Here is an 18301-nt window from a genome sequence, read left to right as displayed (position 1 = left end):
TTATCTGCTGCTGGTAGTTTGGTTGCATGATGTTGCATTGTATGCTTGTCCTAGGCCAGGGGGTAGTTAATGTGCCTTCAGATGTTGTGGGCTACAATTCGCATAAGCCTCAGCCGGCATGACCAACAATCAGTCTAATGACACCTGGGGGGCACCATGTTGGCTGCCCCTAATTTATGCTGTTGTAAACCACCTTGGAATCTAGATAAAATAAATACATTTTATTTGAATGCTCTCTCCATGATTACTAGCTTTCAGAATAAAAACAGAAACGAAACAAAAAGCTCATATTCTCAGTATATTTGTGATAGGAATTTCATTTTATTTCTTCAATAATCTGACAATGTATATCAATTGTAACAGCAGGCAACTTTATTATGTGGTTATGGCTGAGAAACAGAAGGCACTAAACCAAACCCATGCTTAACAGAATAAATAGCTTAAATTAATGCACCAAATGCAATCATTCTGACAGCTCTTTCATTTGAAATCTTCGCAGAAATATCATACCCAGATCCAGAATAGTCAACTTGTTTCACACACAAACACTTATAGTAAACTGTCAAATGCTTAAGCCATTTAGGATATGAGTAAAGAATATTTCATTTGTGCATGCTGCATTCCACATTATTTCACTTAGTAGTCTGTTTATTTTGTAAAGGATTTAATTAGAACTCAGTAAAAGCAATGTGAAACGTTAGGCCTTTGTGAGTACACATGCACACAAACACATGTAAAGAAAACCACACGTGCCCCACAGCCCATTCCTTCCTTCCTTCCTATTGTCTCAGCAAATTTCTACCGTGTTTATGAGTGAAAAGCCAACCATCCGTGACATTTGAATGTTGTATACAGTATACATATCGGCAGATGTGGCTAAATACTTTAAAAGTTTATTGATTTAAAAATGAGGAAAGTTTAGAAAAATATAAGGAGTAGAAAACCTTAGTCAAGTTATATGCATAAAATCTTTTAAGGTAAACCTTCTTTTCATCAGGCAAAGTTTTATATATCAAATTAAGAGGGGTATAAATAAAATACATTATATTACGGACTATGTATTAAAAAGTGACTGTTAACCACCTTTACCTAAGGCCATTGTACAATAAGATAGATGTGAGGTTAGTGCATTTTAGCATACACACATTAAAATAATTCCACTTACGTTCTGTTGAATTTATAAAAATAAGCTTTTATTATACACAATCAGTGAAAAGAACTTTTCACTTGCAGGTTATATAATTATGAGAAACCATTCTTCATTATTTCCACCGAATTTGTTCACAAACCTGGAAAACAATGAAAGAAAGAATAGTTAGAAACAACATACTTGAAAAGAAACAGGAGAAAATTAGTGTGAGCATCTTTTGTAAGGGTATTCTTACTGGTAATGAGTAGTGAGAACATGAAATACATAAATGTAGCTTAAATGAAGTTACACACAGTGATAAGGGATTATTGCCACTTTAAGAAATGTATTGCACAGGAAGATGTTCTAGCCCTGATCAATAACTCTCATGATGAAGCAAGGATCTTCATGGCCAGAACCTAGACAGTATGGAAGTCAGGTCAAATTTCCATGTGCGGGAACAAGCAATCCTTATGTGCTTGTGTAAATCTAAAGTAAGCAGAAGTTTATGTTTTAAGGATTAGGATAGGAATAGGGAAATTGTGGCTCTTCAGATGATGATGAATTTCAACTCCCATCAGCCCTAGCCAGCACAGCCAGTCATGAGGGATGATGGGAGTTGCAGCCTATTATTATTATTATTATTATTATTATTATTATTATTATTATTATTATTTCTATACTCACCTTCATCTGAGGATCATAGGACAGTTTACAATATAAAAACAAAAACAATACAAAAACAGTAACTCTTCTCACACACACTTAAACAGGCCATAGTTTGTTTAATCAGCCAAAGACCTGGGAGAAGAGGGCAAGGTGTTTTCCACTCTGGGCTCAAAGGCTGAGTGCGCACATGTACCAGTGAGGGTGGTTTTAGTATGTTATGTAAAGAGTAACTACAAACCCAATGATGGATAGAAGGAAGATTGGCATGATTTGTCGTTCAATATTCACTTGTTGACTGCCACGCTATTTGAGTGCCAAAGCTAACAAAACAGTTTTTAAAGTAAGAACATATGAACGGTGCAGGTTTACTGAAAATTGGCATCTCATTTGGCTTTGCATTTCTGACACAATCACTTTTATTAAGACTAAGTAAAGACTTCAAAAATGAGTGGTGCAATAATTACTATGTTTTAGACTTAACTCTGCATATTCCTTTTCTGCTAAGTTTATAAATGAGGTCCACAAAAGATTTAAAATTTCACAGTATACAGGAAAGTGTAATCTCTCCTGAATACTCGGAATACCATTGTGAATGTTTATTTGAATGTAAGAGAGTCCTTTTAAGTCTAAACGAGAAGTTAAACATTTATATCCAGCATGGTTTATCTTGGCATTTCCTATGAAGGATATTCAGTGTTGGCATCAGGATAAATTAGGGAATCCCCCTATCATAGCTCCGAAATGGAAAGTCTTGTTTGCATTCACAATTTCACTGCACATTTAGATAAAATAGTTCAGTTAATTTGCTTTTAGCTATATTTGTTTAAATGGAAAAGCACTTATCACCTAACTTTTTATTGCATAGGTTACCAAAACTGAATGATTACACTGCTTATTCGGAGAGCATGACAGTTACAATACCAATGTTAAATGGCCCCAAACCTAAAAACATACCTTTAACAACTTCTATGTTCAGGTTATGCTGACAGTTTGTAAAGTACAGTCCTGCTAAGAAAACCATCCTGTACTTGAAAAGTCTGCAGCTGTGTTTTCCTCCTTTCACAAATGCCATTTATTTCACAGCTGAGCTAAAACTTACAGTTCCACCCCCTCCCCAAATAAATACAAATAAAATAATTGCAACTCAGAATACTTTTTAGGCAATTTTGTGAACTTTTGCAACAATGTCTGTTTATTTACTTTGTCTTCCACTCTTCCCTCAATGATACAACTGCATAGCCAATCTGATTTGTTATGTCGCATTGCTATGCAATCTCATTCACATATTTTCCCTCATTGTGTAGTATCAGCCAATTGACAAATGCAGGCAGGAGGAAGCAGGGGGAAGGGAATGACACCAAAGAAGGAACAGCAATTGCAATTGCAGAGTATTTGAGGCATCTATAATTCTACCTCACTTGTTTTCATAAGTAACGCAAAAAGGTTTATCACAACAAATCATGACAAATACATGATGGAAATAATTTGCAGTTTATAGCTATATTTCAAGCATTAAAATCTTAAGGACCAATTAACATGGTACAGTGGTGCCTCGCAAGACGAATTTAATTCGTTCTGTGAGTCAATTCTATGGGAAACCGCGATTCACTAGACAAATTTTTCACAAAACAAATTCGTCTAGCAAGGCAAGCTCCGCTCGAAAAATCTCTTTGTTAAACGAAAAATTAGTCTTACAGGGCATTCGTCTAGCGAGGCACCACTGCACTTTGTATATGCCAAGATTCATGTTCTTGTTTTCACTGCATTAAGTTTGTGGTGAAACAATACTCTGATGGCTTCAAAATGAGTAGGTCAGCCATCGGCCCTTAATGAGTTGAATCAAGGGACATTTGAGTGCATGTGTCAGAAATGAGAAGAGGTCAGTTTTTCAGGTGGAGATGTAGTGTAGCTATTCATCATTTTATCACATGCCCATTCCAATGGGCCAACCCACATCTCAATATGCACAAAGGTCCTTAATCAAAACACACCTGAAGTCCATATGTATCTGTCTACTGAAAAGGACAAGAGATGTTGTCATCAATGAATGGAGTAAAAAACAACCCTAAATTTGGTATATCCACACTAATTCAGTTTAACTTTCCTGACTTTAATTTGAGTTCACAAAAGGGTCTACAGCCTTGAATTTCATACTAAAATGGAAATAAAAAATTGAAATTCAGATTTTGCCAGCCTGGTTCATGCTATATGATCTGTGGTCCTCATTCTGACAGGAATCTCAGAATTAGGTATGCAAAAATACACCACTGCTAATCATAAAAAAAATCCTTCCAGTAGCACCTTAGAGACCACCTTAGAGGTCTCTAAGGTGCTACTGGAAGGGGAATTTTTTTTTTTGTTTCGACTACGTCAGACCAACACAGCTACATACCTGTAACAATACAAATAAATGTATCTGAATCTGAAAACTCTGAATTCTTTTGAGCAAAAGCTTTCTGGTTTACATATCATGCTCATTTGATAAACCTTTCCACCATGTTGTTTTCCCAATGATGCATACGGTGGTTTAGGCTTCTCTGTGAAACACTGAACAAAACTGCTATTGAATTATTTAAATTTGTAAAAAAAAAAAAAGGTAGGATTTTCAGTTCCACTTGTTCCATTCAGAGCTTCCTATCCCTGGACCATACACACTGACCTGGGAGCAGTGCTTTTTTCAGGGGGTACTCAAGGATACTCAGTATCAGCACCTCTTTTTTTGTTGTAAGTTCCATCGAACTCAATGGGGAATACTTCTAATGAGATATGCATCAGATTGCACTGTAAATTTCCCAGTACAACGTTCATCAAATAATTTTTTGATAAATGAAGTTCTTTCATCTCAGCTGGTCAGGTGATAAAAAACTATCTATAAAAAGCATTAGACTACTGTGATACCCTCTTTCCTAATACCTGTGCAGCTGGTGTAATTTTCTTTCACCATCCAAAATTAGCTTTACACCTGGGCAGTTATTATCTTGAAGAAGTTGAAGAATGTAGTAAATATTAGCTGCATGTAATTTATTAAAAGCTGCGTCAAAGGACACCTGTTGTTGTTGTGAAGATTAATTCTACAGCTCTTCTGCTCACAGTCATAAATTATGAAGTTTCATTCCTCTTGGCACTAAATCACACACAGTGTCCATGAAGATTTCTAATGCATTAACTTTCCTCTCACACAGCCAAATTAAATTAGGCTGGTCTTTACATGGTTGGGCCTTTTACCTGCACTGCACACTGGGAATTGGCACTGTAAACGATGCCAGGCCTTTTACTGGCTCTCCGCTTTACAGACATTTCAACACCTGGGTGTTGGCAGCCTGTTGGCAGCCTGCATTTTCCAGGAGTTGCCCTTCACTTGTAAGATTGGCTACAGCAACTACATTCCAAAACCAGATGGTTGCCATTACCCCATATAATTATTTTTTAAAGACTTATTCCTTTAACCAATTTGCCAGTCTCAGATGTCACATACAGTACAATATTGCTTAGATCAAACATTTTTGTTCTCCTCCAATGGTTAAAATAGTACAAAGAACAACCTACTTCATGCAGCAAAAGATAGGTAACTATGAAAGTTGATATATGGGTTTAGATCAAGATGCTAGTCTGTTGCGCCCTTAGAATATCTGCAAGAAGGTAGCCATTATTTTAATTACAGAGTTTTGACCCCTCTCTGCTTTGCATGTTACAGGTTTAAGCTAAAGTAAACAGTTTTTACTCATGAAAGCAAAAAGCAGATTTTAAAATTACAATTCAGTGGACTGAACTAATTTAGTAACATGGTGTTGGTAGTTGCGTTAGTAACATGAATGTTAGTTCTCTCTCAAAAGCCCAAATTAATTGGTTGCCTTATTATCGTCTCTATTTGTCTTTAACATCTGTTAATTTAACATGTGCAGATTTATTCCAAGAATTCACAATGAAACAAATAAGAATTTTAGATATATAGTGAGCAACAAAATGAGCTGACGCAAAGTTGTAGTTCCTAGTTGTTAAAATTAAAAGGTTCAGGAGATTTTCCTATATTTTAAACTAAATCTAAAATAAAATCTAGACCAGTTTCACGTGGCTTTTCTTCCAGACATGTCCAGGGACTACAGGACTATGGTGATATCTGGGGATGGGTGTTAGCTTCACAAAACTCTAGGAATTCATTTTTCTCAGGTGATGGTTGACAGTGTCTGTCTGCCAGTAACGTGGTTATGAGGTAATTTTAATCTGTTCTAGTAATTTAACTTTTGTACGTTCTAAAGTATGGTTGTCGTTTTTGTGATTTTATTATCTTATCTTTGTGTAAACCACTTAGATGTTGCTACAATTATTGATGAAATAAATTGATTTATGGAATTGGCTTCCACTCCCCCTGCAGCCCTGCACACTCCACAAATCTGCTCTGAATTTTGGGGAGTGTGCTAGGCTAAAGAGAGAGGAGAAAAAAGGGAAGTCCTGCTGGGTAAACGGATGGTTGATAAACGAATAGCTAGACCGACAAACAAACATTTTGTACCCCTTCTATCTGACTCTCAGCAACTAACACCTAGTGATGATCCACTGGTGTGAAATCAACCCTGGAAAGAAAATGTACATCTGTAGCATGTACTCTAATGTAGATTATTCTAACTGCAGGCTGGATTGAAAGGTTCCTTTGATTTCAGAGGAAAACTTTCTCCATCAGGAAGTATTTTGACCTAGCTTAATGTCTGAAATGTACAGCATGACATTCTGAAATGATGTGAACATGCAGGTCCTAACAGATCACACATGTAAATGTTCTATGGATAGTTCTGTGAGTCGATTAGGACTCTATCTAATGTAGTAATCCATTTCACATCTCAGAAAAGTGACAAGGGCAACTCATTTCCAGGTAACTTCCTTGTGTAATAGCACTTTGTGAGCATCAGATTTTGGGTCTGACCTGGCCTCTTGGGCAAGATGTACAGGAAGGGCAAAAGAACTCCAATTCACTATCAGAAATAAGTTAAATATTATTTAGAGCTTGATGTCCTAAATTTACAAAATAAAAAAATTCCTTCAGTAGCACCTTAAAGACCAACTAAGTTTATATTTTGGTATGAGCTTTCGTGCATGCACACGAAAGCTCATACCAAAATATAAACTTAGTTGGTCTTTAAGGTGCTACTGAAGGAATTTTTTTATTTTGCTTCGACTCAGACCAACACGGCTACCTACCTGTAACTAAATTTACAAGTTACGATAAAAAGAATTATATTGTGGTTGTCATATTGATGTAAACAAGTAACAGCTCAATGGTTTTCTCCCCTCTCAATTTTTCCACAAGTCTGATTCTTCTTACTTCAATATGTATTGTTTAAATGGTTTCAGTTCTACGCACAAGGTACTGCAGAGCACCTGGTTAAACAGCCTGCTCCAGTGTAGCCATAAAATCTAAAATAGTTTAGGAAATGACACACATTTTCACCCTGGCAGATTACAAACTACTGTGATCTTTTTAAAAGCAACTGTCAGAGCAATTCACATTTCCAGCAAGATTATTTATGTTTACTTGCCACCATATATAATTTGTTGTAGCCTCAGCATGTGGAGGGAAACTAGCAGATACTACTTGTCTTAACTTCCATTATTTAGGATCCTTAACCCAGTAAGATGTCTATGTCACACCCTTGAGCTGGAGCTGTGAAATATGTTCATGGCACAACAAGAATTATTCAAGCAAGCAAAGTTTTTAAAGCTGGGACTATAGTCTTCTCTCTCTCTCTTTAGGACAGCACTCCAGGATGCTTGGTATCTGGTTGTGTTACTACACTCATTCAACAGAGATTTTGGCTTGGCACAACTTTTTATCCCTGGTTTCTGCATGTAGCACACATTGATAAGAGATGAATTAACATGTTAAGCTTTGTAGTATGGTAAGCAGGGAGCATAACCTACAAGCACTTTCAGCCCTACGGTAATATAGCTGAGATCCCATCAATAAAATCCATCATTCTTCACTCCTATAGGCAAATCATAACTAAACCTGTTAGAAATAAAAAGTAGTTTGCAGAACACCTATTTTGTGAAAATATGGTGCCTACTCCAAGCTGCCAACAATTTATATCAAACAAGGAGCAACCTCTTACGTTTATCTAGATCTGCTTCCACTCCTTCGCTTTCATTGTCGCTTGGTAAAATCCAAGGCTGGTGGGCAAGTTGAAGTTGTAAGAATTCATCCTGTAACAAAAATAATGGTTGGAGAAGGAATAAGAATTAGGGCTGCAATGTTTCTTTCAATTATACACAAACAGATTTAAAAAATTAAAGATGAAATTCAAAAAGTTCTCCTGATTAATTGGGTATCATTTTGGAAGGGGTCTCTTTCTGCCCTTTTTATGTTGTAGTTGTCAATCCCATGAGTTATGTGCTAGAATGGAGGGTCAGAGCTGAGTGTGCTGTAGGCACTGTGGGTTCTAGGCTCCTTGGAAGACCCAACTTCACAAGGAAAAAAAGCTGATGGCTTCAGTCCCAAAACCAAGGCCTAGACATCACACCACTTCTTCCAAGGAAGCTGGAAAGTTGCAATTCTGTGGATTTTCTTGGGAAGAGGTTCTATTGAAGTCAGCGAAGTTAACAAATAGCCAGAAACCGATGATTTTATGCACATGCAAATTTAACCAATCCAAAACTCAGTTGATTCATCTATGATTTCTTTAATCGTGTGACAATTCTAGCAAAACTGACACATAGAAGGATTGTCTCTGTGTAGAAAAGTAGCAAATAAATGAATCTTGATATACAATGAACAGATGTAAGCTGTAATAAAATCCAGACTTCTTGCAGCAAAATAACCCCCCCGTTTTTAAATTGCTTGCAGATCAGGGAGGACATGATTTCACACAGAGAGGCATTGATGTAATTTTAACACAGGATTCATAGGAGGATGGCTTCCTGGACACTTTTGTTTGGAAGTATGTTGTTTGGGCTGCTGTTGCTGTGCTGGAAATTAGCCAACAAGTGAAACCCAGCACATAAGAAAGTTTACTGTGCTGAATAAATATTTGGTCAATAAAAAAGGGTAGTAATGTTTTGAGACTCACAAGGCTCTTCTTTGGAGAAGTCACAAGACAGAGGCTCAGTGTGATCTGCATTTGAAAAGGCAAAGGGCCCAACTCCACGTGACCTCCCAATGTTGGCTATTTTTGAAAGAAAAAGCAACTACTGTATGCAACACCAAATTATGCAAAAAACAAAATCAAAAAATGGGCCAAGTCTTGCGGGAACTTGCAACTAACCTACACCAGGCAAATAAGGTCACTGGAATGTATTAAAGTTGTTTCCCACGGCAGCTGAAGTTGTTTCCCATTGAGTTGAATGGGATCTATTAGTAATGACATAAGTTGGGTTCCAAAGACTTCAATGGGAACTAAGTTCAGCTTATTTAATTAAGACATAACCCACTTCAGAAAGGCTGTTTATAAAGCATCTTGTTGGGAAGTCCCATACAACCTGACAGTCTCTCTGTCCCTCCCAAACATCAACATAAGAGCTATTGCAGACTCCAAGAAATACTGTCCCAAAGAGATTCGGCATTCAGTTGTCACACTTCATAAAGGCTAAGAGTTTGATCCTCAAACCTATTTGTCTCAATTGATAATCCACTTGTAGAAAGGCCTGAAGATCTAAAAGACTAAATGTGTATATATGTGAATGTAGGAAAGGATTTAAAAACTTGATTTATTCATCCTGTAGCAATAATAAAAATATTTATCTACGTTACATTGCTTGGTTTGATTTTGAAATGAGCTGGTAATACAACACACCTGCACATTTGCTACAGCATAATCCCTGCCAATAGAAACGCAGGCATGTGTACAAGAACTAAGATCATCAAGCAACTTATAATTCTTTCAGACAGAACTCCAAAACTAAAATTTTGCACTTTTTACAAAAAGAACTACACAGATGACATGTTAACCGTTGCCAAATTCTTTAAGCCTCTTTGCCTGTTTAGAAAAAAAATGCCTGCTTATAACATGGTCACTCCCGTAAGGACAGGAAGAGCTTTAAAGATATCACTGAACAGAAATGGAACAGAAAATGTTCTAGCATTCATTCTTCGAACACTGCACATTTTATAATTTGGCAAAAAACATTTTTTTAAAAAAATACGGATTTAACATTGAATCTTAGCTACCAAGTATCCCGTTTTTGCGGGAAACCCCCGGATTTTAATCCGTTTCCCGCTGTTCTCCCGAATGGAGAAAAATCCCGGAAATTTCCCCGGATTTCCTACCTGCCAGGGAGCCTCCATTTTGGGTGCCGCTCTTCCCATGTGTGGGCACCGGAATTGGGCAGAGCGGCACCGGAAGTCGTTTCTACGCATGCCCAGTGGCCATCTTGGTGGTGGCTGCATGGCGGTGGCCATCTTGGCGACGGCCGCCGCCATGCGGCCACCACCAAGATGGCCGCCAGGCACACATGGGAAGAGCGGCCCTGGAAGTTGCTTCTATGCAACGTCGGGTGCCGCACTGCTGCTGATCCCGCATTTTTCAGCGGGAGACTTGGCAGGTATGCGTTGAATTACTAAGCAAATTGTGACAGATTCATGGACTGCTGAGGATAAAACTCCTTTACTGAAGCTCCACACCTACCTGAATCAATTAAATAAAGTGCATCCCAGCCATATTCAATCTTTTGTGGGTTATTGGTGCAATAGGGCAATATCCCAGTCTCATACAATGGATGGGAAAGGACAAGTTTGTTTCCCTACTACACAAATGGTACCTGAGATCCACAGACACGCAAATTCACAAAACAAAATTCTCTGTGGAATTCTACTTGTGAGCAAAAAGGAGGTACAGTATGTAAATCCTTCTCCCAATTTGCTTTCCAAGTATGAAATATAAATCTCAATTTTTTTCTTTTAGGAGTGTTAATACCACTCTGAACATGCAACATTTGCCATTAACTCTTGTCATAACATGAAAAGAGCCTGCTCAACTAGGACAGTGGTCCATTGAATTCAGCATCATGTTCTCACAGTGGCTAAGCTGAAGCCTATGGAAGCAGATTTTGCTATCTTCCCTTTCCACACACACCCCAGCTCCTAGTGCCACCTCCCACAGTTATTTCAAAAAAAAAATACCCCAACCCACTGGAGCCGATTTTCAGTGAGTAAGAGGGCTAAAGAAAGAAATCTGCAAAAAATGCCTTCCTTCAATATAAACCTCTGTCAATAGAGAAATAAATACATGCTTATGCACATGTGTGCACACACAGACTAGATATATAATTAAAGCAACTTGAACACCACTATGAACAAGGTGTTGGATCTATTGTCAAACATTATATGATAATATATGGGCAATATACGAATAGTCAACTGATTTCAATAGGTCAGCTCTGAGTATAACTTACCTGGATGTACACAGGATTCAGATTTACTGATAATTTTTGCTTTGCTTTCAAATATATATATATAAAACTTACTTCGGACAAACTGCTTCTTTGAGTGACGTTTCCTAGAGTGTCTCCGCTTGTTTCCAGGAGCCCTGAGGGAGTGGTGATGGTCCTCCCAAGTTGGTTCTTTGATATTAAAGACCGGCTTCTCTGCATACTAACGACTCCTTCCTTGTTTCCTTGGTTGCTAGGGGAAAGAGGTATTTGCAACAAAGCATTTGGGGCTGCAGGCCTGTTTGCTGGAGCTGGGAGCACAGAAGACCTGTTGGTCTGTGGAGATTGAGGCCTACTGTTTGTGACACTGGAGACCTGTAGTCTATTGTTGCTGGATAATGGTGGTGATTTGTTTCTTTGAAGCTGGAGCTGAATATCTTTCCCAGTCAGACTTGGCACTTGTGGTCCTGAATCCTGGCTTGGTGGAACTTTAAAATTTCCTTGGTGATCTAGTGCAAGTAAATTAGTTTGTTGGCTACTGGTATTCCGCAATAGTCTTCCTTCTTCCCACAGCGCAAGGTCCTTTGCGATGTCTGCACAGACACAAAAGTAACACAATATAACAAGAATTGAAATCCCTGTATCCTATTGATCACCATGTTTATTCGAACTTGAGGATATAGTTTATTTATTACTCTAATACTAGGGAACTTGGATTCATATCAGCAAGGGACTTACTAAGCGGTTTCTGGCAAGCCACTTTTTTGGACCCATTCCTCACAATCATTTCTGATACAGTGAAACCTCTACAAGCGGATGTCATATTCTGCCAGGGAAAAAGGTGGATATAACTAAATTAATAAATAATAATAATAATAATAATAATAATAATAATAATAATAATAATACAGTAATAGTAATAGTAATATTCTGATGGTAATCTAAGCAATCTGGTATGGAATAGGATTCTACTGCAGTATATGCTGCCACAACCCACATGATGGGTTGCAATATCACTACGCAAGACAGCATTCATAAAAATTACCATCTTGAAATTTTACAGACATCAGCACATCCCTAAAGAATCTCTTCTTTGTCATGATTTGGTGAGTGCCAGACTTCTCTAAATTCCTAGGTCCAGTAGGTGTTAGAATTTAATCAAGGCTTGGGGAGTTAAACTGGATGCTACACTCTTAATCCCTGGATGCTTCCTGTGTTCAGTGGGAGATGGGCCTTTATGAGAACAAAGGAAAGCCAGACTGAAAACAGGTGGGACCTCTCCTCCAGCTCTGAGATAGTTAGAAGAACTAAAGCCAGAGTTTGGTGTAGAGTTGGCTGTGATGTGACCTGGAGAAAAAAAAGGTTGCAGGCTGGTAAAGACAGCAAGCTGGAGGGAGCGTCAGAGCACAATGATTGATTTCTGTTTGAATCCAAGGCTGCGGCTATGGCAATCACTGGTTTAATGGACATCTGTGCTTAATTTAATAAAAAGGTAAGAACAGGTATTGCTATTGTTGCTATAATATTAAAATAATTGAGTGGAGAAAATGATGCCATCAATGATTTTTTAAAAAAATGATTTTGCTTGCATTAAGCTTTTATTTTTTTTCTTTTCTTTAAAAAAATTAATACATATCACTTCACTTCACAATTTGGAGACTACCTGTTTAAATTGTCTAGGTCAATAGATGACAATGCGAATGCCATAACTTAAACCAAATGTGGAATGAGCTCTCCCACAATTAAATTAACCTGTGTTTTTGCAAATGACTGGGTTCATTGACTTATCTACGGTGAATAAGAAGGTATGTTGGAAAACTGATATATGCTGTTTATGTTTCAATGAGAGTTCAATGAACATCATAACTTTGGCCCAAGATGCTATCTAAAAAAACTGATTGGTTCTGCTGATAAGCAAAGCATTTCAATCATTTCTCCACAGCTAATTTAAAATTTTCCACTACAAAATGGTTTTCATTTATTTAGCATAGAATATATATGTTGATTTTGAACATCAGCTTTTCCCAACGGAAGAAAGGAAGTGTTTTAAAAGAGAATATAGTGCCACCAAATATTTTGATGTATTTGGCATATTAATTTATTTAAGAAAGTTCTTATTAGTGGCATATAAATTGAAATAGACATAGACATAGAATATCAAATGGGACTATGAAAGGTCTCTGCAGGTAATAAGCTTGGGAAGTTGATGGATGCCTCACAATTAACCAGAGCCTAGCACTTGGTGATCTGAAGGATGTCTACCTATTTACCTATCTACCTTTCTGGACTTGATTGCTAGCGGTAGCAGTTGGTGGGATGCTACTGTTCTCCCAGCTTCCATAGATAACACGATTCTGACACTTACTGGGAGAAGATGGGAAAGGCGTGGGGAGCTTGGCATTGCACAGACATGTGATGGCAAGAGTGGTGGATTGGCTCCACCACACTGCACAGCTCAGAGCTCCCCATGCCTCCCCATACAGTGTGGGCCAGTAGCATGCTGTGTTTGGAAGCCAGGAGAGCAGCAGCAGCAGCAGCAGCATCTCCACTGGCCACTACTGGTTACTAAGGTAATGTCTAAACAGCAGAGCTTTCCATCCTGAATATCTTGATGGGCGGAAGCAGGAGGCAAATGGTATTGGTAGGTGACATAGACAAAGCGGGGAGGAGCATCACTAATTAAACCTCATCCTTATATGGTGAACACTGGGGTGAAGTGACGATGAGCAATGAAATTGAATGGGCCAACAAAGACATGTTCAAATAACCAAGTAAACCTTCTTGGGTGCTTCTAGCCACTAGGCAGCTATCCCTCAGATCTGTGCCCTGTGGAGCACTTGAAGTAATAGTGGGACCCCACCCCTCTGCCAGCTTATATACCGTCCCCTGATGGGTTGCGCGCCTGCAACCTGAGACTTCTCCTGCACGGAGGTGTGCCTCCTGCCCACACTCTTGGGAGCCCCACCTGTCCCAGACATCATGCTATTAGTGGATGATTTCAACGCTTATTTTTGCCCCATGCAAAAAGCATCCATAGCTCAGTGGCAGAGCTTTGCAAGCAGAATGTCCCAGGTCCAATCCCCAGCATCTCCAGGTAGGGCTGACAAGGACTCCTGCATGAAACCCTGAAGAACAGCTGCTACGTAGTCAAAACTGAGCTAGGTGAGCCAGTGGTCTGACCTGGTATAAGGCAGCTTCTGGTGTTCCTGTCCAAAGCTTCATGTTTAGAACTGGGATAAAGTTTGACTGTGGAAACTAAGGATGAGGAACTGGGATCAGTTCTCTTCTGGACCTTGGTGGTACTGGATAGTGGAAGACCATCTTTGGACAAGAAGATTCCACTTGGCCTGTTTCCTTGACAATCAAGAGTTTCTTTCCTTTATGGACCTAATCTTGTGACCCTTTCACTGTGACTATTCACTACAAGTAATTACTGAAAGACTAGGCACCTAAGGATTCTTCAGATTGTAGGTACCATGTGATGGATTCTGGAGCCATTTGGGAAGATTTATACAGTGCTGTTTTTAGCAGTAATAACAATAATTCACTAGCACTGAATGTTACTGAGCTATGGAAACAAATGTGTAAGGAAGCTGTCCAGATATATTTTGATTACGATCTACAGGCAAGCCTCAATGTCTGTCTTAAAATGAGTATTTGTTGACTCAAAGTACAGTAACGAAGATTGGGAAAAGAAAAACCACCCCTGTTAACACCTTATTGTTCAATCCACTAAAATCTGTCCTGAAATTTCTTCCCCAAGCAAATGCTAGGGTTTATGCCACTATACCTACCAGCAAGGTGTTTTTCCATGGTTTGAAGTTCTTTTGCAGCCAATGAATCTTTCAATAGCTTCTGGCTTTGGGAGTCTCCACTGCTGGAACTCATAATGTCTAGATCCCAAACTGGTTGATTCTGGCATGAAAGAAAAAAAAAGCAGGGAGAATGCTAAAATGTTTTTGTACACTTATTAAAAATGGTAGTTACCAAGCATCAAAACGGCACATTCTTTTAATTACATAATTGAGACAGTCTGGTACTGCTTACCTGTATAGAGAATGGTACAAACTATGGCAGCATACTGGGCCAAAATTTGAAATGGTTTATACTCTCTGTGATCCCACTGACTTCAGTGAAAGTGCATTTAGTTTAAGTCAGCATCAACTTGGCCTCAATATCTATATAATTCATCACCTCTGGGGACAAAACAGCATTTTTGCTGTTTTGTATCATTGCAACAAAATATAAAAATAAAATATTCCTTTCAGATGGAACTAGTTGTGATGCCCTTACTGTACTTTGGAAGGACTGTTGGCAACAAAAGTCATTTGGTTATTGAACACTGCAGTGTTCAGAATTATATTTTGGGGAAGATTGTCAGCTAACTTTTAAAAGTTGTTTCATGAGAAACCATGAAGTAAACTTGTTAGTTTCTTTTTACATTCAAAGAAGATAACAAAAAACATATGACCAGATGTGGAATACCGTTAAAACAAGAAGCCTATAGGTTAATTAAAGTAGAAATTATCTATCCGTTAGAGCACAATTTATTTTATTTATTACATTCATATCTTTCACTCTCTCCAAAGATATCTTGAGGAAGTGTACATGGTGTCCCATCCATTTTATTCTCAAAACAATCCTATATGGTAGTTCTGGCTGAAAAGTGTCTGACTAGCCCACATGGTCAAATGGCCAAGTAGAATTTGAACCTTGGTCTCCCCATTCTTAGTCAGACACTTTAATCACTGCATCATGCAGAGACTAATAAAAATAATCTTTAAAAAACCTTAGCATGAAAGAAGTAAATACAAGTCACAGATATATTTGTTAATACATTTTTTGGGTTTCTAAGAAATGTGTTCACAACAAATGAACACAATACCATGAAATTATATGCCTATACATAAATCACACTTTCCCCCCCTTAAAGAACCCCAAAGCCTTTTGTTTAGCCATAAACACATAAGCTGCTGTGTTTATGCAAAAACATTTAAACTGTGAAGCTCCACGTTAGCACAGGAAAGAAAATCTGGCTGCATTTAAATATCACATCAATCAACTTTATAAAAGTGGCTGAAGATTATATCTGGCGTATTTCCTTACTAATGCAGAATTTGGGATGAGAGTGTTCCAACTGACTTTGCAAAATGTATCCCTACAGCAGAATGGTTTAACTTCGGAAAGCTCTATTTTTGTCCCCACATTTAGTATTCAGTCCTCAAATCATTAAATCATGCAAACAGAAAAGCTAAAAACATACCCACACACATACAACCCTGTGTATTTCACATACTGTTAGACTCTTGTATCTGCAAACACATGTTGTCATTATAATTTCAGATGTGTAACTAGGTCCACTGACATCTGGTGAGGGAAAGTGTTCCCGAAGAGGAAGTGGGGCATAGGTGGCGCTGTGGTTAAACCACTGAGCCTAGGGCTTGCTGATCAGAAGGTCAGCAGTTCGAATCCCCGCAACAGGGTGAGGTCCTGTTGCTCGGTCCCGGCTCCTGCAAACCTAGCAGTTCAAAAGTGCAAGTAGATAAATAGGTACCGCTCCAGCGGGAAGGTTAACGGTGTTTCCGTGCGCTGGCTGCTCTGGTTTCGGTTTTCCATTGTGCCAGAAGCGGTTTAGTCATGCTGGCCACATGACCCGGAAAAACTGTCTGCAGACAAACACCAGCTCTCTCGGCCTGTAAAGTGAGATGAGTGCCGCAACCCCAGAGTCGTCTGCGACTGGACTTAACTGTCAGGGGTCATTTACTTTTACCTTTGTATGTCTGAAAGCGGTGCCATCTTTACTCCCAACCAAATGGCTTTATATAGTATAGGAAACAAGTAAGACAATGGTTTCTGTCCGATAATTTTGTGTGTCAGCATCCAAACCTACAACCAAGAGGTACATTATCCTTTTCAAGTGTTTTGCTAGCAGCAGCGGCTTACAAGGGGGGCAGTGGCATTATCCCGGCAGCACTGCACTCATTTGCCTAGCAGCAGTGGCTCATGAGCGGGCAGCAGCAGTGGCATCTTCACCCTACCAGCCACCCCTGGATCAATTCTGCTGTAAGGCAATATCCTGCCCAGGCAGGCATCTCACAGGTACAGCCTGTTTCTTTGTTGCTACACTCCTCTGGAAGTTGTGTCCCCATGGGGACTAGAGAATACGAAGTGGCCCTAGTGTTCCTTCTTACTGCTCCCCAGCATGAATGAAAGGGCCCCTTCCTGCAAAGGCTACACTCTGCCCAAACACAGAGTAAATGTCTATCTCCCCCTCTTTTAAGATGGGGCACTGCAGAGTCCTGTTCCAAAGAACTTTCCAGATTCTGTCCTTTGTGGCACCCTCTCAGGGTTTGCCCAACTAGTACAAATAGCCAAGTGACAGCTCAACCTAAAAGTGTGGGCAAAGTTAGCAGGTGCAGCTTCCCTCAAACACCTGAAGGTTAGGAACTGGCTTGCAGAGAGGTAAGAAGCAGGTGCAGAAGTGGCATGTGTGTCTGCTTTTCACACCTGCTGTGCAATATCCAAGGTGGGACTCACATGCAACCCCAACAGTGAGATATGGAAATCGTAAGTGCATCTGCTACTGATGCACATCTGCACTGCATGAGAAACGCAACAGGCAGATACACAAGTATCTGCTTCTTGGAACTGACAGCAGTCTCTCTAAAGACTGGTTTAGAAAGCTATGTAGCAACCTAGGACTTCATGAAGTTCTGTCACTCATTCTAGCTTCAAAGCCTTTTTCTGCTCACCCTCTGAGTTGTCAGTGCACCTAGAAACACTGGTTGTGAGCCTAAAAGGCTTCTTTAACTTTCCTTCCCTGCATTATAGCAGTTTCCCCCACAGATCAGGTAGACTGGGCAGAGCACAATCATTAGTAGGTGCCAGACCACTTAAAAACTGACTCCACAGTGACATCTGGCGATCAGACTGAGGTTCTCCAGCCTCTGCTGATAATAACATTGAAGACAATGAATACTGTAAATAATACACTAAATGACTTGGAGAAACTCTTCGGTACTTGTCAGAGGGCCTGGTATGGCTACTCTAGAGTAACGACTCCAGCATGGTCTTTTAAGGTTTTTATTAAGTGCTGATTATTTACAGTGTTCAGAGCAGTAAAAATGCATCCTTAAGGTGAGGTGTCTG

General features: G+C 39.1%; 1 protein-coding gene across 2 annotated transcripts in view; it reads right to left on the bottom strand.

Moving 5' to 3' along the window:
- Nucleotides 1-301: 301 nt before the first annotated feature.
- The window catches only part of C8H8orf34 (chromosome 8 C8orf34 homolog), a 94023-nt gene continuing 76023 nt past the window's right edge, over nucleotides 302-18301 (bottom strand). Inside the window, exons 11-14 of one of the 2 annotated variants that reach the window (XM_035125357.3) lie at nucleotides 14947-15067; nucleotides 11249-11745; nucleotides 7903-7993; nucleotides 302-1289 (exon numbers count right to left, since the gene is read on the bottom strand). In XM_035125357.3, coding sequence (XP_034981248.1) covers nucleotides 1282-1289; nucleotides 7903-7993; nucleotides 11249-11745; nucleotides 14947-15067 — 717 coding nt within the window. In that variant the 3' untranslated portion in view covers nucleotides 302-1281. Of the gene's footprint in view, nucleotides 1290-7864; nucleotides 7994-11248; nucleotides 11746-14946; nucleotides 15068-18301 lie in introns of those variants that run through there. The other variant, XM_060277763.2, reaches the window with a different exon arrangement.

The sequence above is a fragment of the Zootoca vivipara genome, chromosome 8 (genome assembly GCF_965207765.1).
Source record: "Zootoca vivipara chromosome 8, rZooViv2.hap1.1, whole genome shotgun sequence".
Taxonomy (NCBI): Eukaryota; Metazoa; Chordata; class Lepidosauria; order Squamata; family Lacertidae; genus Zootoca; species Zootoca vivipara.
Note: the sequence above shows the minus strand (reverse complement) of the source record. Positions and strands in the feature narration are given on the sequence as shown.